Source organism: Alnus glutinosa, chromosome 1 (assembly GCF_958979055.1).
Source record: "Alnus glutinosa chromosome 1, dhAlnGlut1.1, whole genome shotgun sequence".
NCBI classification, from domain to species: domain Eukaryota; kingdom Viridiplantae; phylum Streptophyta; class Magnoliopsida; order Fagales; family Betulaceae; genus Alnus; species Alnus glutinosa.
This window is the reverse complement of record NC_084886.1, coordinates 5,926,024-5,945,402: the sequence shown is the minus strand read 5'-3', so window position 1 is coordinate 5,945,402 and position 19,379 is coordinate 5,926,024. Positions and strand designations below refer to the sequence as shown.

Genomic DNA, 19,379 nt, shown 5'->3' with positions numbered 1-19,379 from the left:
GATTAAATTTATCCCTTCCTATAAGCTTAAACTTTTAAGATAAATGATGATTTAACAACCAACAGGAAATGTTATTTGAACTTTATCACATCTTGAGAAGCATCTCCAATTCTCTTTATAATTGAATGAAGCTGTAGCTTGCAAGTGAAACATGCAAGTTCAGTCAGCTTTGAAAGGATATAGAACTTGTATTTTATTATTATTATATTATTATTATTTTTCCGTTTTTAAGTAATATGGGATGTTCAGATACCTGTAAGGCAGGGCACGTTGATTGATGGTACCCCTTGGGGGTATTAATGCCTTAAGACTTGGGGCCTGAGATTCCCCTGTATTTGGATAATCATGCAAATCTTATTGCCTTCAATTTTCAGAAAAGAGAAATTTGTGGGTACGATTACGTAGGAACAGCACCTTCAAATTCAATAAGATAGATGATTTGATTCTCTTTTGCTAGAGTACTTCTTTTAAAGAAAAATATGAGTAAGTTTGGGTCCTAAAATCTAAGGTGAGATTCTTTGATTCCCCTATCCCTACTAAGAACAAAAAGAATCTGCCAATCGCACCACACTCTTCTAAGGAAAGAAAATGAAAAAAGAAAAAGGGAAAGAAAAATTAAAAAGAAAGCAAGACCCATTTGGTTTTCCCTTTCAATCACCAAAAAGAAATATCCATTACAGCATCCCCATCAATTTAATTTAATTTTTTTTTGTTTTTGTTTTTGTTTTTTTGTTTTTTTTTTTGTTTCAAAGCTTCTCAGAGTGCCTAGGAAAGTTGCACCCATTATTCATCATGGTGGGGCCACCTAATTCATCAGGGAATCTAGCACAAAGAGGAGGAGAGAGAGAGAGAGAGAGAGAGAGAGAGAGAGAGAGAGAGAGAGAGGAAAACATCAAGATAAAAACAAACCATACACTTTTCCTCTTTTCTCTCCTTTTAAGACTCAAATTGAACTGTGCTGCTTTCTCTGTTTTTGCTGCATCAGAGATTCTCTCCTCCTCTTTCAAGTCAAAGAAGAGAGAAAAAAAAAAAAAAAAAAATGAAAAAAGAAAAGAAGAAAAGTTGATATGAAATGGGAAATGAGAGAAAGGAAGAGCCACAGCTCATGGCATATATTCCCCCAGCATAACCCCACTTATGTTTCCAGATATGGAGTGAGAACATAGGACAGGCCAACAACTCCTCCAAATTATAAAGAGAACTATAGCTGCCGCATATTGACGCAGAGCTCGTCAAAATCCATTTCTATGTTTCAGTTTTCTAGCTATATCTCATCCACAAAACACAAAAGGGTCTACACAATATGCAAAATCAGAACATGAATTTGGTTTTGTCCACTGATGCAAAGCCCAGGTTGAAGTGGACTCCAGAACTTCATCAAAGATTTGTTGAAGCAGTGAATCAACTTGGAGGGCCAGACAGTGAGTCTAGAAGCTTTATTGATTCCTTGTAATATTTTTTGATCATAGAGTATAGAGTTTCTAATGTCTTTTATATATGGCCCAGAGGCAACACCAAAGAGTCTGATGAGGGTGATGGGAATTCCTGGACTGACTTTGTACCACTTGAAGAGTCATTTACAGGCACTTTCTTTTCACAATGATTCCATCAACCTTTGTTAATCATACAAGCATGCTGGAAGGCTGAACTGTAACTGTAACAGTGTGTTTGTGTTTCTTGTCGCAGAAATACAGGCTGGGGAAAAGCCAACAGTTAGAATCCTGCACCGACAATAAGCAAGAAGGTAACTTTAGTGCATCGGATTTACCAATTATAGCATGATCCATTTATTTTCTTTTTCATTTTGGTTTTCATGTTTCTTGTTATTGGTGCAGATTACAGAGAGATTCAGACCACCGAAGGTCACAACTTCTGTACGGAAATCAGTGATACAAGCCACAACAAGATTAATGAGTAATAGTTAGAGATAGAGATAGAGCACATCTGTTTGATGAATTTGGATGGAAAATGATCATCTAAAGAGCTTCTATTGATTTAGTGTTGTGTTTTGTTTGTCAGAAGCTCGCAGATTGCTCAGGCTCTCCAATTGCAAATGGACGTCCAAAGGAAACTACATGAGCAGATTGAGGTAGGACTGATAAACTTATCCCATTACCAATATGCCAATTTCCAGCTTATGTACCAAGACATGCCAATCGTGTTAGAATTCTGTTTTTAGGTACAGAGACATTTGCAGCTGAGAATCGAAGCCCAAGGGAAGTACTTACAATCAGTACTAAAGAAAGCTCAGGAGACCCTTGCTGGGTACAGTTCTTCTTCTCTGGGAGTAGAACTTGCAAAAGCTGAACTCTCTCAGTTAGTCTCAATGGTTAACTCCGGCTGCCCGAGCTCTTCAATCTCGGAATTGACAGAAACCGGAGGTTTGAGTATAAAAGATGTCGAGAGGAGACACATGAGAGGCACAATTTGTTCCATGGAAAGCTCCTTGACGTCGTCCGAAAGCTCTGGGAGAAAGGAAGAGAAGCGACCAATGAAAGAGAGTGATGACCCCCAAAAGTCTAATGCAACTACACTTGAACTTTCATTAATGGACATGCACCCAGGAGATAAGCCAAGAAGCTTTGATTTAAGCAACCAGGCTAGTGGGAGCAAGAGAAGTGGAAGTGCCATTTCTGATGGAATTTGTACAGAACAACTAGTTGCTAAAAGATCATCAACCCATAGAGACAAAAGTAATAATCAACTGAGAAAATCTGGATTATTGGAGACACTAGATCTCAACAGCCAATATCAGCTTGACATTGATGCAGGTCCAAAAGCAATAGACTTGAACTGCAAGGGAATGGAACATTAATGCAACGGCTTCGAATCTTGATAATACAGATGGGCTTTGGTCATATTTTCTACGCAGAAAACTTAATTCTTAGAGCTAAGCTTTTGTTTATAGACTGTATATTGTTGTATGTATGGACCCCCAAGAACTTTTGAAAGTATATCCAAATCAAAAGAAGGAATTTTAATATATATTTTTGGATAGCATGCAGTTTCCCAAATTTTACTTCAAAATTTAATTCTGGGGTAACGTCAAAGAACGATGTCGAATCCTATTCTGTGGCTGGGCTTCTTATATCTCTACACTATCCTGTGACCCTACAGTCAATCAGTGCGCACCATGTTCCTCAAAAAAGGTTCTAATCCAGACCATTCCAATATCTTCCTGAACTATTTTTCGTGTAATTATGAAGTAGGGCATGTTTAGGCATAATTTTCCACTATTCATTCCAAGTAAAAAAGCAAAGATGGGGGTTATAAATCATCATAGCGGCAAAATCATTAGTTATCCAACCGACAAACAAAGAATCATTGGCCAAACCATGCGTATGCTTAAATATAAATGAACATAAAGAAACTTACATCAATTTATGCTAGTAGCTCTAAGAGACTCAATAATTTATGTAGCATGCGCACAAGGTCAATAAATATTTCCCTACCTTCAGTCCTTAAGCAAGACATGCGGAAACACTAAACATGGAGCTTTCACAAACCTTTCATGGCCATGGACTTCTCGCAGCATTTATGTTCTTACTAATTAACTTGTCTTTAGCTTCTTCTTCTTTGCCGCTTCAAGGTATGAACTTCCCACCTGTTTCTTGATTAGCACAATTCATATTAGTTGACTGAGTTGGCTTTGATCTCATTCTTCATTCACTGTAGGAAAGAGACTCCCCTACATGACTTCAGATGCCGAAGAAGTGGCGGGCAAATCTTTCGATTACATTGTTGTTGGGGGAGGCACCACTGGATGTGCCTTAGCCGCGACCTTGTCGGAGAGCTTCACAGTGTTATTGGTGGAACGAGGTGGCTCACCGTATGGAAATCCATTGGTACTGGATAAAAAGTACTACGGGTTTTCATTGATCGAAACTGATGAATACACATCAGTTGCACAAAGCTTTATCTCCAAGGATGGGGTTATGAATAGCAGAGGAAGAGTTCTTGGAGGATCATCTGCTATTAATTTTGGATTTTATAGTAGAGCAAGTGAGCGTTTTATCGATAAAGTTGGGTTAGATAAGGAACTAGTAACAGAAGCTTATAACTGGGTGGAATCTAGAATTGTATTTAAACCTGAGTTGACCCTGTGGCAGACCGTCGCTGAATTTGGCCTTCTTGAGGCAGGAATTCTTCCTTATAATGGTTTTAGTTTTGAACATATTGAGGGAACAAAGTTGGGAGCAACTGTGTTTGATGAATGTGGAATCAGACACACCTCAGCTGATCTTCTGGAGGCAGGAAATCCAGAAAATATCACAGTTCTTTTGAATGCGACCGTAAAGAATGTCGTCTTCTACAATGGTAAGCAAGCAAGAATACTTACAGTAATTAGTTCTTCAAAGTAACAAATTTGGCTTCAGCATTCTCATCTGAAACCTCTACTTTTTAAATCACACATTTCTCTTCAAATGATGCAGAAAATAGGAACGAGAGCAGAGCCAGTGGCATAAGGTTTATCAAGAGCAACGGCAGCCCTGAATCTGATCAAACCCACGAAGCTTATCTCAACCAACCTGATGGTTGCAGTTCATGGGGAGATGTGATATTATCAGCAGGGGCTTTAGGCAGCCCCCAAATTTTATTGTTAAGCGGCATTGGACCTCAGCAAGACCTCAGGAACTTCAATATCCCAGTTGTGCTAGACATGGAAGGGGTTGGACAGGGAATGAAAGACAACCCTGGTATTGCCCTCTTAGTGGACAATAAGCCACAAAAACGGCTACCAGACACTCCCCAAGTTGTCGGTATAGCGGATGACTTCAAAATCATAGTTGAAGCAGGAATAATACCTGTAAGCTTGAATGTAACAAGAATGACAGTTGCTGCCAAAGTCGCCTTCCCAGAATCAAAAGGTAAGCTTGAATTAAATAGCACAGACCCCAGGGAAAACCCATCAGTACAATTCAACTATCTAGCAAAGGAGAAGGACTTGGAAGAATGTGTAAAGATGAGCCAACTGCTTGAGCGAGTTGCAAGGTCTCAATCGATTGCTATGTTCGTGGGAATGGAACACAAGAATAACCTGATGTCCAGTGAAGACGAGCTGAGAAAATCTTGCAAGAAAAATGTGAGGACCTTTTATCACTATCACGGCGGTTGTGCTGTTGGATCGGTTGTGGACAAGGATTACAAGGTGTATGGGGTCAAGGGTTTGAGAGTGGTAGACGGCTCAACATTCCTGGAATCACCAGGAACCAATCCAATGGCCACTCTCTTAATGCTAGGAAGATACCAAGGGATCAAGATTCTGCAAGAAAGGAAAGATGCTGGTGCATTTGGTATCCAGAAAAACCCATAAGAAACTCTTAACTCCATTATGTATCAGCTGACCAAGAATATGGAAGTACATACTAATAAACCATTTCCAGTTCTTGCAATGAATCTTTTTTTTTTTTTTGGATGAATAAGCACCTTAAACGAAATCAGCTTTTTACAAACACTCTCTACGAACAACCAAAACAATACAACAAACAGTCACGGCTCTTGCAATGAATCCAACAACAATAAATTCATATTCCATCGAGCAGGACTCAACCATGTGAATAATAAGCCATTTCACACCAAGGATATGTTATATCTTGTATGGAGTAATTTCTAAGACCATGCTACATATATAGGTCACTGGTTCTGGTGTTTGTTACTGATAATCCCAATTTCCATAAATTTATTAAAAAAAAAAAAAAAAAGAAGAAGAAGAAGAAAGAAAGAAAAAAATGACACAAAAATGTAATCCATTTATTCCTTTAAACAAAAACAAAATCACGCTTCGTTCCTGTACATCGTATTTCCGAAATACAAAAGGAAAAAAATAGATCATATATAATTTTCTAGACCTCCGTTTCATGATCAGGCCTAGGACTCGAGGAAGAATCATTGGGATCATTGGAATCACTGGTTGGAGTTTGACTTGAATCCCCACTTCTCCTACCACTATTGAAAGAAAAACTAACCCAAATCTCCCTCTCAACCCTCCTCTCTCTCTCTTCCTCATCCCTCTTCTTGCCCACATCTTCCTCCTCAACAGGCATCTTGTACCTGCAAACAGGGCAAGACCCATGAATCCCCAACCACTTCTCTATACAATTTGCGTGGAATCTATGCTTACAGGGCATTTCTTTGGCCACCCCACCAACCTCCAACTCGTCCAAGCAAATCACACAATCCCCACCGTCTTCATCCACCTCCACATTCGGCATGGCCTCCATAGAAGCCTTCGAGGCCGGTGCCTGCCCATCCTTGGCACCCTGTTCGCGCAGCAGGGAATCCAAGCCCGAAGTGCCGTCAATCACCACCATGCCTTGCGTGAAGGGGTTGATGAGGATGATCCTGTCACGTGGCGTTGAGGGTGTATTCTCAGATTCTTGATCTGGGACGTCCCCTGGTTGTGAATCCCTTCTTGGGCCGGCGAAGCCCATGATGAAGGGTATGAACAGAGACAGGTCTCTGTTCCTCACCACCCTTTCAAACATTGAAGAAAGCTCCGACACCTCAGCCTCGGAAGCCATACGATTGAGGTTTCGTAAATAGAGCGAGATAGAGATATCTACGCAGGCGCAAGAAGTGGAATAATGGAGATGGAGAATGGTGGAGTTGAGGTTATAAGAAGAAACAGGTGTGCGCCCATTGGAAGGTTGTGGAATGATCTGGAATTTCTGAAAGAGCACAGTGAGAGAGAGAGAGAGAGAGAGAGAGAGAGAGAGAAAGCGAGCCCAATGTTTTTTTATGTTTATCCCAAAACTGTCTTTTTCAGGTGGGGTAAAGGTTTTTATGCGTGTGGTCGCGTACTATTGGGCGTATTGTGGAATCTAACACCGGGCCAATAAGAATCGATGATGATGGACATCACTTTCCGAATTTCATAGAATTTGAATAAGAAACCTGAAACCATGATCTCGGCCTCCAATCCATGATCCATCATATTTATTTATTTTATTTTATTTTTTCTGAATTGCTGGTAATTTAGATAGAAAAATAAGTTGTATAAGTCTACTTATCTCAGTAGGTGGTGGGTGAACTATTCGAGACCTATTATAAATTTTATAAAAATTATATCACATTTATTATTTGAATTACTAGTAATTCAAACAATAAAATTGTTGTCTCAAAATCTATCGGAACACCTCGTCTCATTATAAATTCCAAGAAATCTTAATTTTATGTGACGGTTAAACCGAACCCAAATCTATAGTAATTTCATTTGTTTTGGTCAAAATTACGAAGATGCGAATATTTCAAAGTCTTTTACCCCTGAGATTTGGAAGATCATTTTTTTACTAATAGTTGACTATAAACTCTTGAATCAATTATTGTTAAAAGAAAGAAAAAAAAAATTGATAGGCATGTTACATTATAACAATGAAATAAAATGGAAAAGAGACCAAAAAAATGTTGTATTTACATTTTCCCCTCTTATAAAAGGTGACATGACTCTCGGTGTTTTTGTTCTTGGCTCTCATCATTCTACTTAATAGAATATCTTTTTCACTAGTAATCATACCTTTGTTTTATGCTTTTGTGATCGAACTGTAAAGAAAAGTGGGACCACTCATTCATAGGTAGGCAGAAAAATGTGTTTATATTTATGGTTTTTTTTTTTTTTTAATTTACCAAATAATTGGTCAAATAGGTCCGATCAAATCAATTCAATTCGACTTATTTATCAAACAGGACATGTCACGTTACTTATTAAATGAGTCGTGTCAAAATTGAAAAGTCTAATTCTTTTAATTTAAATGTTTGGTTAAAGTTTACCCTTAACAGGTTAGTAGGTTAAGTGGGTCTGTCCCAATCAGACACGACAACTCGGCCAACCCAAAAGAAATAAGTTAAAAAAATAATGTAGTGGTTAGATCAAATCTCAAAGGACTTTGTTAAGAATTTTATAAGTTTTAGTATAAGTTCTGACAATACAATTTGACATGACATACACGTGAGCTACTAAATAATTTATTTATTTATCAACTTTTATTAATTTTTTTTATTCATATTCATATTGTGCCACATAATTCTTTTATGGTTTAGTTGACAACATGTTTCAATGCAGTTGGAGGCTTCAATGAGTCTGCAGGGTACTAAAGTGTAGCCAATTTAGGTTTGGTGGGTGGGTTGATAGGATAGGAATTTCTCAATCCCCACTAGCGACAGGGCAGCATTCTTGTACGGTGAATCCCTTCTTGTAGAATACACCTTACTCTTTTGGCAGTAAAATCAAATGCAGTGCAAAACTTAGGTGACGGTAATTCATGTTTGCTTGCCATGTATACAATTTATTTAATACAATGGAATTAGATGTTTTAATCCTAACCCGTTAATTTTGTATTAAGTTCGCAGGTCCCGTAAAAATTTGTTAATCTTTTATGTCGCGTGTTGGGTTTGAACCGTGTTGAGATATGAATTTAAGACTATATAAACCAATCCTAACTAACTCATTTAGATAAACGGGGTCAGACCTCTTAACCCTAACCCATTAATTAATTTTATGTTTAGTTTGAATCAGGTTTGTGAGTAGTCCTAACAAAAAAATCAAAGAGAAAAATCGTATTAGGTCGGGCATGAGAAATATAATTAATATATAAATATACAAGATTCTTCTTTTTTTTTTTTCCTCCCTATCTTGTGGGATAAAATCAGAGAGCATAACATACAACGTAGCACTTAACTAGGGCATAACATACAACGTAGCCCTTAACAGGAACCTGCAAATACATGACAAAATTCTGTTTTGGCAGTTGATGAGAAATAAATTTATATTTGAGAGCTTTAGTTCCAAAGATTATCAACATATATGCGTTAAAAATTGAAGAAGAAACAAGTCTTATCGCGGCAAGAACCCATGACCAGAAATTGCAATCTCAAAGGCTTGCATTCTCTCCCCACAAGCAAAACCATTGCGATCATAAGATGATATTTCATTTATGTGTAGATCATTACAAGCCTGGACAAGCTCCTCGCCAACACGTTTAGCAGCTTCCTGATAATCATCAACAGTCAAAACAGAACAAAATCAAGACCACGGAGCACTACAATCACAACCATGCATAGAGGAAAAAGAAACCTGCATAATCAAATACATGTCTATAATGATAGTGGCCAAGATTTCTCCTCCACAAGCACGAACTTTTACAAACTTCTTTTTTACTTCCATAATTTGATTAAAGCCTATAACCAAAGTTGGACTACTTACTATGGTGCTACAAGGGGGATGCTGGCGAACAGATTTCTGCAAAGTGCTTCCATAAAACAAACACTTGTTGTTTTGATCATCTACCAGCATAGCATACAACTGCTTGCCTGAAGAGAATACTGAAAGCCTTGGTTTTGTAGGTGTGCCATTAAACTGGTCAACAATTAGAAATTATGGTTCTGATAGACTGGCAAAATAACTATTACTAATAAAATGTTATTTTTAGAAAATACTTGAGGGCACAGGAATAGAAGTCCCTTGTACAAGGCAAGATGTGAAGTATAGGTTGTGAGACATATCAGCTTATGCCAGGGAAATTTATGGAAATGAACTCTGAATAATATAGGGTTCGTTGTGAAAATAGTTTTAATAGTTTTGTGAGTATTTTGTTTGAAAATTGTTTGTTAATGCTTTTGTTTTTTTTGCTAAAAAGCAAAAGGCAAACCTAAAGAGCATTATCAAATGAACCGACAGTCAATTAGAATGATGATATAAAGATAAATACAGGAATGCATTGAGATCAGCAACTTTATTGGTCGGCCATAATCATAACCTGAGTTTAAAAGCTTTCATATCATACTTAGAAGTTATTTTAAATGTCAAAGAAATCTTCTCTAAAAGAATACACTAATCTCACAGAGATATTCTGTCCTTAGAATTCAAACGAAGCAACCTAGAGGGAACTTAATCCAGTTGAAAGTTGAAACTACCCTACTTCCTCAACGTGAAAACAGGACCAGCCCACCATAAAATAGCAATGCTAAACAGGATTACAGGAAAATGCATCAAACTCGCATATTCTCTTAAAATAAAGAAAAGAAGTCATACCTTCTTTTGCATCCTCCGGTTTCGTATTTTTGCAATTTCTTTTCTGGTATTTGCCCTTGCTTCAACAAGCAATGGCTTCTCAAAGAAATCTATAAACAGTTCGTAGAGTTAGAGGTATATGTTAACTGGTTTTATATTTGCACGTTTACATGTGCGCGCAGACACACACAAAGAAACCCACTAAGCATGAATTAGAACTTATCACTGTGCACTGCAAGCATCTTCTACACTTTGTAAACATTTGAAAAGAACACATTCTAGCCACGGGGGAGGGGGCATTACAAAGGTAACTTGGTTGCACTTACTTCTACTCTGCATGGGAAGGAAGTTAAATTTTGAACAGATCCCAAAGACAGCAGAAGACTTGAATTGCAGCGCAGGAGCATTCACAAGAGCCATACTGCGCAATTTTTGAAAAATTTAAGCACCCAGAAGTGAGTAAGACGCTTTCGGAAAGACTTCCAAAGACCAGCCAAGAACATATGCTAACGTTTAGAAACACAACAAAAGATCGTTCAGGAATTTTACCAAACATGTCACGCGCAATCGTTCTAAAAAGTTATGTTCCGAGCCGGACACTCAAAGTCCTGAGAAAGGTCTTCTTTTTCTAATTCCAGTAAAGGGGGAGAGCAAGGGGCATGGTTTTGTGGACTTTCACTTGAAGGTACGTAGCAAATCTCACACAGAGAGGCGAGAGGCGAGAGCTTCTCCCTCTAAGAAGCGTCTACTGCGGAACTATATAAGCTCCACTCGTTAGTAGGCAAAAAATAGAAATTAAGGGAGAGTTCACGATCTACGGCTCAATTTCTCCCAAATTTTTAATTTTGGACAATATCTTTCAAATTAACAAAAATTGTCAATGTACCTTAACGACAAAAATATCTTTAATAAAATAAAAATAAAAAATTCATTTAAAAAAATAGTTTTTTTTTTAATTTTTTAATTAATAAGGGCATATGTGTCTTATTGAAAAAATTGTAAGATCATTTTTGTTTTTTTTTTTTTTTTTTCCTGTTTTTGAAAACATTAAAAACTTTTTGGTAATTTTGAAAGAACATTGTCAATTAGAAATAATTTGAAACGGGTGCGTGGACTTTTTTCTAAAAATTATTTACGGGAAGAAAAAAAAAAATAATTCCGTTTCATTTCTCAGTGAAGAAATGTAACGGTTGGGGAGGGCAGTTAGGACCGTTTGCAGCCCTTAAAAACTATAAAAGCAAACACTACTCTTCCACCATCCGGAATTCCTCTGTTGTCTTCATTCTCTGTAACTTTTTGGCGAGTCGCAAACTCTATGCACAATGGAGCCCAACCCAGAGGACATTGGAATCAAAATCTACACTTCTCCACCACCCAATGACCCGACCATAATCCCATCCTCTGATCCCCAGGCGGGTCCTGAAGTTGGCAGGAAAAGGCGAGCAGTTGCCAAGGGAGTGCAAAAAACCATATCCAAAACATCAATGCTTGTCAACTTCCTACCAACCGGGACGCTTCTAACATTTGAGATGGTTCTCCCGTCCGTGTCCGGCAATGGCGTGTGCTCTCCTGTTAGCACCCTGATGATTCACTTCCTTTTAGGCCTCTGCGCCCTCTCCTGCTTCTTCTTTCACTTCACCGACAGTTTTCGGGGCCCCGATGGCACAGTCTACTATGGGTTCGTGACCCCGAAAGGTTTGGCAGTGTTCAAGACAGGGCTTGGCGTCGAAGTTCCAAAGGATGATAGGTACAAAGTTGGGCTCACGGATTTCGTCCATGCAATGATGTCGGTGATGGTTTTCGTGGCGATTGCTTTCTCGGATCATCGAGTTACCAACTGCCTCTTTCCTGGACATGCTAATGATATGGATGAAGTGATGGAGAGTTTCCCTCTGATGGTCGGAATCATCTGCAGTTCCCTGTTCTTGGTGTTTCCAAATACTCGAGTTGGCGTCGGATGCATGCCTGCCTGATTATTTTGGCCCGGTTTGTAATTAGTTAACAATAACATGCTGTTTTATAATAAGTCTTCTTTTGCATGTTCTTTAGATAGTAATTAATCATGTTTCAACTTCTGTACATTATATTACAGTACTAGCAAATAAGGATTCTATCACATTTATGCATGTATTTTTATTTTTATTTTTGTTGTCATTAGTAAATAATTGAGACATTAAAATCTTTACGTACTATAATTGTCATGTCATCACTGAGCTCTGCCTGCGGTGCACACGAATTATGCGAACTGTACATGGTTGAAAATTAGTTGGCAACAAGGTCCTCGCTATTTATGCCTTAATCGTGTTAAATTGTTATTATTCCATCTAATTTATGGGTGTTCATACATAATCTAGTAGAAAACGGTAGAGAATTTGAAGCATTTGAATGGAAACATCTTTAAGATGTTTACATTATCTTGAATTTCCATGAGGAGATTCTGACCCTGTCACTTTGGTCGAGAAAATGAGAAAGCAAAAAAAAAAATAGAAGTGAACACCTAATATTTTGCAGCATGGCCTTGAGATTTAAAGTCAAATCCTTAATTTGATCATTTTAACACCTGATATTACGAAAATTTTAAATCTAACTGTTCATTTCTCACTCAATAAATAACATAAATGACAGGAAAAATACTACTATATCATTTGATGAATTTTTAATTTGAAAGTAGTTATGAGTCACGACTCCCACCTTGTCAATTATTATTATTATTATTATTTTTAAAACACCTTGTCAATTATTATTGGGGTGATTGTAAGCCATCCCCTTTAACCAAATGCCAACCCTAATAGAGGGGTTGCTCACCCTATAAAGTAGAGAGGCTTGTGGCCGCCACCAATAAAGGGTGGCTAGCAACCACCTCGCCTTTTATTTGAGAGAGAGAAAAAAAAAAAAAAAAAAAAAGGAGAAGAGAAGAGAGAAAAGAAAGTACATATTATTATATTTTAATATTATTTTTGTTATTTATTTGGAGGGAAAAAAAATGAGAGACAAATTTACCAAAGTCTTGAATTCAAAAGTCAAAACCGTCTTAAAATGGAGTCTTAAGTTTGCCATATCGAAAACTAGGATCTAAAAGGCAAAATCTGAAAAATAATAATAATAATAATAATAATAAAAGAAAAAAAAAAAAAAAAGAACAGATTCTGTAATATTTCCCCCCCAAAAAAAATGCACAAGCATCTCTTTGAAGTGAGACAATGATTAAAGTAGAAGGAACAGTGTATAGAAATGTGGTCAAGATTATAGAGTGGTAGTATTTTATGACAACCTAACACTGAGTAGAATCTGTACAAGGCTCTCTCTCTCTCTCTCTTTCTCTCTCTCCAGTCCCTTCAGGTCGCTGATCTCTACGAACTCTGGACTATACTAGATATTTCTACTTATACAACAATGGTAACACCCGCCCCCCCTTCCCAAAAAAAAATCCCGCTCTGGTTTTAATTTAAAAATTGGAAGAAGAAAAAATTCTCCTCCTTCAATTCTCTCTTTGGGTCTCCCACGACCCCGGTCAGTTAAATCCGAACAAAAGACGGCAGCAAGATTTTTACTCTCCAGGTATCATCTGGCTTCGATTATACTTATAATATATGCTTATCGATCACCACAGCACCTAGCACCGGTTCCTTCTTGAAGTTTCTGCCACAAACAGAGCATCTCCCTTGGACCTTGGTAATGTGCAACAACGTAACCATCCTTGCACCCTTCATTATGGATCCTCTCTTCTTTCTCATACCGAACTTTCAAACTGTCCTTCATATTCGAAATCCATATGCCCATTGCAACATCTTCTAGCTTAAACATCTGCAATATCGCATTCACTTTGTCAGATTGAGAAACAAATGTTAAACCATGTACTATGAAAATGCACTACAGAATACAACCGGCGTTTGCTTACTGTACCTTTAAATTTCCTTTTTTGTATCTCCTGTAGATTTCCTTTGCAATGTCATGCGATACCACATAACCAGGACCATGTGCCCAAGGGGGATACTTCTCTTCAGGCCATTCCTTCAGTAGCGTAGATAATGGAGGTAGACACAAGTGAGAAGTAAGACAATTTTTTTTTTTTAACAGTTATAATATCAACAAAAGACAATGATAGAAAGGATTTATATACAACTACTAACAGTCAAGCAAAATAATAATCTAATCTTAAGTTCATTTGCAAGCCTTGCAAAAAGGGTCAGCAAAAAGAAATCTGATTGTGTATTTGAAATAGTAAATAACTGCAAACAAACATGATTGGTAATTCTTTTCAGATCAAGGCATTGGCACTATGGCACTAGCCACTAACTCACGCACGCAAGAGAGATATATAATGCTAATTGTTTCATACATTAGCAAACTAACCATATATGCATCAAAAGCTTACATGGTGTTTATTTTCTTTAGCTATTACAAAATACAAACAATAAGCAAAGATCTACAATGCTGAGAAGTTTTTTACATCCAACAAGACTGAATTGCAAAGTTGAAACAGCTTAAAGAAATTGCTAAGTCAAAAATGAGCTTTCCAGAATTAAGAGTTACCTCAGGACTGATGTACCACTTGCTATCAGGATTTCTATGCGGTCGGGAATCTGAATTTATGAGCCCAAAAAGCAATCCTCGAGTCACATTGATCCTATTTAGAGAAGCTAGCACTTCGTCCACACGAACGAATGCATCGTCATCTGTCTTCATGACAAACCTTGCTGAAACAACCTCCGTCTGTTGAAGAGGTGAGGTCAATGAGGCAAACAAAGGATTCTCCTTGTTTAACAAAAAGATAAGGCTTTACCCCAAAAATGCAGATTGCTAAAGTTTTCCAGGTTATGAGGCTGTAGTAGTCAACAAAAGGCATCAACTGTATGTCTCCATATGTCTGTGCCTCCTTCCATAGTTCCTCATTCACTATTTGGTTTTTATGCTGCAATCCAACTCAAAAATGATTAAAATGCAGCAATAGGCTTGGCTTAACCTACTCAGACTCAACCGGTCAAACTTTTATTTTGTTGTAAAAGAATTCAAAGCTATACAAGAGGAGAGAGGGAAGTAATAAACAGCTAAAATTATCCATTGCAACATGCAACAATGGCAATCTTACAGTGCCTAAGTATACTAATAACAAATATCATAGGTTCTTCTCTCCATCGGAACTTTAGGGGTCAAGGACTCCCTGGACAAGAAAGGGGCCACTTAATCTAGTTTTAGATACTTACAAGACACCTGACTTGATTCAGGGATAAGCATTTTATGCAGCCTGTTATATACATGCCGTTTTAAACAGAACATCAAGACCTATTATATAACAATCATCCCTAAGATGAAGAGATCATTTTTTGTAGTGTGAAGTCACCAAACTCTTTCACGCAGAAGAGTTGTCTCGCTAAACAAATGTTGTACTGCACAAAAGAAAGTTGTCATGTGAAACTCACCAAACCGACAAAAAATCGCACTGCAACTGTCCCTGACCGCACTGCAGGATACTGCATCCAAGTCCTTCGAACAGCCATCCTTCGCTTGAAATTGTTTGCAGTGGAGAAAACACCAATGAAGAGATCCAGTGGTCTTCGAGGAGAGAGAGGAACTGATTTGAGTGCTTCCAAATCAATTATATGCTCGGAATCCTCTGATGTAGGTAAACCACTGGCGAGGACAGAAGATAACTTTAGGTCTCCAGAAATTCTTATTTCACTAGCAAGCCATGGCTCCAAAGTCTGAAATGATAACCAGCCAAGACAGCAAATAAATTGAAAGAAACATTAACCAATCCACAAAATAATAAACGCAACTGGAACAAGAATGAAGAAAAGATTAAAATAAGAAAGAAGAATAAGATTACTTCACGGAAAGCAAAGGATGTTATGTGCTTTCCATCAACTGTCATCTGAATCCCCTCTGAACCCACTCTAAGTGTTGCAACAAATGGATAATTTTGCTTAAAAGGAAAGTATTTTCTGGTCTTAGATCCTTCTTGAACCACTGAAGACTGCCTTGACTTGTTGGAATGCGTGCTACCGAGGAAGAACTGGTTATCTTTCCCTATCATCTTGTTGCACTGGTCCAACTCATCCACTAGCATAAGAAACTAACAGTGTTATTATACAATGTAAAAGACAATTGAACTGAATTAAGCAAACCTCATGGAAGCAAACAGAAACAAAAACTATTGCTGCCCAATTAAACAAACTTCATGGAAGTATCTGGAAATGATTTCAGACTAGGACATTCTAAGAGAAAGAATAATGAAGACAAGTATTGCTACAACTAAAACTGAATAAAAGGTATAAATAACCACGGCCAGCTGCAAAGCCAGACTGTTTTTCATGGTAGAGCTTTTTGCCTAGATACAACAATATGGTAAAAAGAACAATACTGGGCTAAAAAGAAAACCATACCAAGTTGTCAGTAGCAGGTTGAATTGCATATGGTACGAAACAACTTAATCATAAAATCGGTCTTTTTATATTTTAAAATAATAAATAGTAAATCAATGTTGAATTCAATAAGCTGACCAATTAGACAATTATCTGTACCCTTTTTCATTTTTTCAGGCGCAGGGGATGGACAACGCTCCTCTTCACCCCAATCATGAGCAACAGTCCAGGTGTTTTGGACAATGACAGGGTCCTCAGTTATCTTATCACCATGAAGTCTTACATTGTAATGCAAGATGATGGGCGGATCAGGCTCCCCTGGAAGCTGTTCCCCAGTTAAGTCAATACGGAAATTACCAAGAAGACCATTTGGAATTCCTATAATTGTAATGGCAGAACCCTGAGTCAGACCACAGGGAACCCTCAACTTATAACCGTTATTATCAAGTTCTGTGGCATCCATTTTATCAAGAAAATGAGGGCACTGTTTCTCTTTTGCTTTCCCATGTGAACTTTCATTTGCATACTGATACTGAAGTCTTTGCTCTTCAACTGAATGCATAAGGCTATTCCATGCACCTCCAGCTTCCTTAATAGCATCCACTGTATTAGGTAAACCCTGAGCATGATTAATCAAGTGATTCAAATGTTTCCATGTCTGCAGAGTCTTTTGCTCTTCATTGGATGTATTCCTCTTAGCAAAGAGAGTCAAGACTATGGTGTCAGTGGAAACCACTTTAGAAGCAGTCTCCGGATTTTGAACTACAGGTGGAACTACAGCATTCAGCCATTCCAGAGGATTAGTGGTATTGGAGGAGAACGCACTTGTCAAATAACTCTCCCCAATAGGATTTTTCATAATACCATATCTCAGGATCAGCAGCATAAACAATGATGCAACTAAAACACCACCCAACAATTTTTTCATTCTGCTGGGCACAAATACATCAATAGCTTTGAACCTGATTTCCATGGTAATTGAGCATAAAAACAATACCAGTTACCATTTGACGATCATAATGTGCATCAAGAAACAAATTGTGCTTTACTACACAAATCAAGCCCTCCAGCCATAAATAAACCTGATCATAAGATGCATATGCGTTAGGATTTCACTTCTTGGAAGTAAATGCTTCAGATATTTTCATTCTCAGTCTGTTCTCATCTGATATCACGTACCAGGTCATGCAACCAAGTTCTTGTGGCCTGAAAATTGACCGCTTGAGTACCCTGGAGTTGATAAATCTACCGCAAAAGTCGGTCATAAAGCATCTGACATGAGATACTCACACTAAGCCTATATTCAAAACAATCAGTCTACAAAAATATTCAAGTTTGTGCAAAAAATTAAGTAAACAAAGTACATATACATCTGTCCGTCTAAAACCATGTAAACAAAAGGCTACCTAACTGACGATGCACTTTCATTCCAGTATAAATCCTAAATTGACAATTGACTCACCCAATGTTCTTGAAAACACCCTCACATCTCTCTCAAATTCATGGAGAACATTTCTGTAAATTCATGTATGTATATATGTTTTTGTGTTTATACATATCACATAGATGTGTGTGTGGGTGTGTATTATAATTTATTGTCAATAAATGTGGCAATAAAAATATGAGTAGACACCTTCCCTAGATCTTCAACATCACCTACGGAGGTAGTGTTTACTTTTCTCTTTCAACAGCTAAACAATAAACGAAATTTATTTATTCCTGTACTTAACAATATATGAATTATTTAGTATAGTCATTTCCGCTTATTTTATACAACTTTGTTTACGTATTCAAAACGAAATCTCTTTCTAGAATTACTTAACTACCATTCTGGTCTGAGGCCGCCATTGGCGCAGCACAAAGAAAAAATCGGCCAGCTATTCAAAAGCTCAACTATCTAATATTTCTCCGACTGATTGCTGAGAAGATGACGGAAAAGTAAACAATACAAAATAAAAAAATAAATAAAAATAAATAAAAAAAGAAGAAGAAGAAGAAGAAAAAGAACCCCACTCGAATCTCAAAATTATTTTTATTCGGCACTGAAGTAAACAAACACCTTTACTAATTTAAGCATAATTTAAATATCCAACTTAATTGCAACACAAAAACACGTTTATAGTACTGCTTTTCTTTACTTTGCTTCAATTTTCTCGGCAAACAAACAGAGCCTGCATAAACTAAACGCAAAAGAAACTAAGCCAGCGGACAGATCCGAACACATTAAATTAAAATAAGACCTCGAAAAGCGACTGAAAAATATTTAATTAAAAAAATAGCAGAAAAAGGAAAACGAAAAAACAAAAAAGGAAGGAACCGAAGCTCGAAAATTCAGAAATGTTAACTTAAAAATGCTAACCGTTGCGGATAACAGAGCAATAATAAATATTTCAGAGTGAAGTTGAAGACTTGGAGAGTAAAGTTGGTTACCTTGGAAATCCCATCGGAAGAATGCCGGAAAGTGAGAGAAAAAAATCGGCGAGAATATCTGAGGAATGGAGGGTGAGCTCGATCCTGCGTCGTTTCGAGACTTCAAGTCTACGCCTAACGGTGGGAAATAGTAGAATTGAAAAGAGAAAACCGTTCGTTCTGGTCTTTTATCATGACTCGGTCCTTGAGTGGATGGAAAGTTAATGGAACTCGCGCTTTGACTATTTTTCTTATTATTTAAGTAATTACCAAAAAAAAAAAAAAATAACCAAACGTTATAAGTAAAAGACGTCGCCTTAACCCAAAAAAAAAAAAGTCGCCTTCTTGAATTTTCCGACTACGGTCACTTTTTATACCGGGGGAAGACAGACATGTGCCAGCAGGCCACGTAGGGTAAGTGAGGTCTTTTTCTGCTCCAAGGCCGTGAGGTCACTGACGTGGATGAATGTGGTTGGTAAATTCGAAGATATGCGGGGAGAAAAATAAAATTAGATTTTCTTGCCACCGGCCTTTTGTTTCCTAATTTCTTTTGAACATGAAAAAATTGTCATGCGTTTTATCATTTTTATTATAAATTTTTT

General features: G+C 37.4%; 6 protein-coding genes across 9 annotated transcripts; 3 read left to right on the top strand and 3 right to left on the bottom strand.

Annotated features, from left to right (window-relative positions):
- The first annotated feature begins 995 nt into the window (after positions 1-995).
- Positions 996-2,997, top strand: LOC133868630 (myb family transcription factor PHL8). 2 transcript variants are annotated; one of them, XM_062305570.1, is made up of 6 exons: positions 996-1,421; positions 1,507-1,583; positions 1,687-1,744; positions 1,836-1,914; positions 2,023-2,089; positions 2,180-2,997. In XM_062305570.1, exons 1-6 carry the CDS (start codon positions 1,304-1,306, stop codon positions 2,813-2,815), a joined length of 1,035 nt encoding a protein of 344 aa, XP_062161554.1. In that variant the 5' UTR covers positions 996-1,303; the 3' UTR covers positions 2,816-2,997. The 2 variants fall into 2 exon arrangements, with proteins under 2 accessions (XP_062161554.1, XP_062161547.1); XM_062305563.1 differs by having other exon boundaries at positions 1,000-1,421; positions 2,020-2,089.
- A 126-nt stretch (positions 2,998-3,123) lies between these two features.
- Positions 3,124-5,393, top strand: LOC133868620 ((R)-mandelonitrile lyase-like). Its single transcript, XM_062305555.1, has 3 exons — positions 3,124-3,589; positions 3,676-4,317; positions 4,434-5,393. Exons 1-3 carry the CDS (start codon positions 3,490-3,492, stop codon positions 5,312-5,314), a joined length of 1,623 nt encoding a protein of 540 aa, XP_062161539.1. The 5' UTR covers positions 3,124-3,489; the 3' UTR covers positions 5,315-5,393.
- A 337-nt stretch (positions 5,394-5,730) lies between these two features.
- LOC133868647 (E3 ubiquitin-protein ligase MPSR1-like) lies at positions 5,731-6,701 on the bottom strand. Its single transcript, XM_062305582.1, has one exon. The coding sequence runs from the start codon at positions 6,519-6,521 to the stop codon at positions 5,844-5,846; it is 678 nt and encodes a 225-aa protein (XP_062161566.1). The 5' UTR covers positions 6,522-6,701; the 3' UTR covers positions 5,731-5,843.
- A 2,035-nt stretch (positions 6,702-8,736) lies between these two features.
- Positions 8,737-10,813, bottom strand: LOC133858615 (uncharacterized). The gene is made up of 5 exons (XM_062294091.1): positions 10,556-10,813; positions 10,333-10,427; positions 10,028-10,116; positions 9,200-9,352; positions 8,737-8,986 (listed from the first exon to the last, which is right to left on the bottom strand). Exons 2-5 carry the CDS (start codon positions 10,424-10,426, stop codon positions 8,831-8,833), a joined length of 492 nt encoding a protein of 163 aa, XP_062150075.1. The 5' UTR covers position 10,427; positions 10,556-10,813; the 3' UTR covers positions 8,737-8,830.
- Positions 10,814-11,328: 515 nt separating this feature from the next.
- LOC133858680 (protein DMP9-like) lies at positions 11,329-11,979 on the top strand. The gene has a single exon (XM_062294153.1). The coding sequence runs from the start codon at positions 11,329-11,331 to the stop codon at positions 11,977-11,979; it is 651 nt and encodes a 216-aa protein (XP_062150137.1).
- Positions 11,980-13,210: 1,231 nt separating this feature from the next.
- LOC133868596 (beta-1,3-galactosyltransferase GALT1) lies at positions 13,211-18,990 on the bottom strand. Of its 3 annotated transcripts, none has more exons than XM_062305528.1 (9): positions 18,799-18,990; positions 17,548-17,665; positions 16,528-17,450; positions 15,834-16,066; positions 15,427-15,708; positions 14,790-14,918; positions 14,540-14,719; positions 13,910-14,017; positions 13,211-13,810 (listed from the first exon to the last, which is right to left on the bottom strand). In XM_062305528.1, exons 3-9 carry the CDS (start codon positions 17,339-17,341, stop codon positions 13,601-13,603), a joined length of 1,956 nt encoding a protein of 651 aa, XP_062161512.1. In that variant the 5' UTR covers positions 17,342-17,450; positions 17,548-17,665; positions 18,799-18,990; the 3' UTR covers positions 13,211-13,600. The 3 variants fall into 3 exon arrangements, with proteins under 3 accessions (XP_062161512.1, XP_062161521.1, XP_062161528.1); XM_062305537.1 differs by having other exon boundaries at positions 17,548-17,640; XM_062305544.1 differs by having other exon boundaries at positions 17,548-17,598.
- Positions 18,991-19,379: the final 389 nt, after the last annotated feature.

Bases quoted from the DNA above. Each gene is read 5' to 3' on its own strand.
- LOC133868630 (XM_062305563.1), top strand. From the start codon at position 1,304: ATGCAAAATCAGAACATGAATTTGGTTTTGTCCACTGATGCAAAGCCC. The intron at 1,915-2,019 runs GTAATAGTTAGA...TTTGTTTGTCAG, and splicing joins AGCCACAACAAGATTAATGA to AAGCTCGCAGATTGCTCAGG. The intron at 2,090-2,179 runs GTAGGACTGATA...TTCTGTTTTTAG, and splicing joins AACTACATGAGCAGATTGAG to GTACAGAGACATTTGCAGCT.
- LOC133868620 (XM_062305555.1), top strand. From the start codon at position 3,490: ATGGAGCTTTCACAAACCTTTCATGGCCATGGACTTCTCGCAGCATTT. The intron at 3,590-3,675 runs GTATGAACTTCC...CATTCACTGTAG, and splicing joins TTCTTCTTTGCCGCTTCAAG to GAAAGAGACTCCCCTACATG. The intron at 4,318-4,433 runs GTAAGCAAGCAA...CAAATGATGCAG, and splicing joins GAATGTCGTCTTCTACAATG to AAAATAGGAACGAGAGCAGA.
- LOC133868647 (XM_062305582.1), bottom strand. From the start codon at position 6,521: ATGGCTTCCGAGGCTGAGGTGTCGGAGCTTTCTTCAATGTTTGAAAGG.
- LOC133858615 (XM_062294091.1), bottom strand. From the start codon at position 10,426: ATGGCTCTTGTGAATGCTCCTGCGCTGCAATTCAAGTCTTCTGCTGTC. The intron at 10,117-10,332 runs GTAAGTGCAACC...AACTGTTTATAG, and splicing joins CCTTCCCATGCAGAGTAGAA to ATTTCTTTGAGAAGCCATTG. The intron at 9,353-10,027 runs GTATGACTTCTT...ATTGTTGACCAG, and splicing joins ACCGGAGGATGCAAAAGAAG to TTTAATGGCACACCTACAAA.
- LOC133858680 (XM_062294153.1), top strand. From the start codon at position 11,329: ATGGAGCCCAACCCAGAGGACATTGGAATCAAAATCTACACTTCTCCA.
- LOC133868596 (XM_062305528.1), bottom strand. From the start codon at position 17,341: ATGGAAATCAGGTTCAAAGCTATTGATGTATTTGTGCCCAGCAGAATG. The intron at 16,067-16,527 runs GTACAGATAATT...TTCTTATGCTAG, and splicing joins GCCTGAAAAAATGAAAAAGG to TGGATGAGTTGGACCAGTGC. The intron at 14,919-15,426 runs GTGAGTTTCACA...GTTGGATTGCAG, and splicing joins TGCGATTTTTTGTCGGTTTG to CATAAAAACCAAATAGTGAA.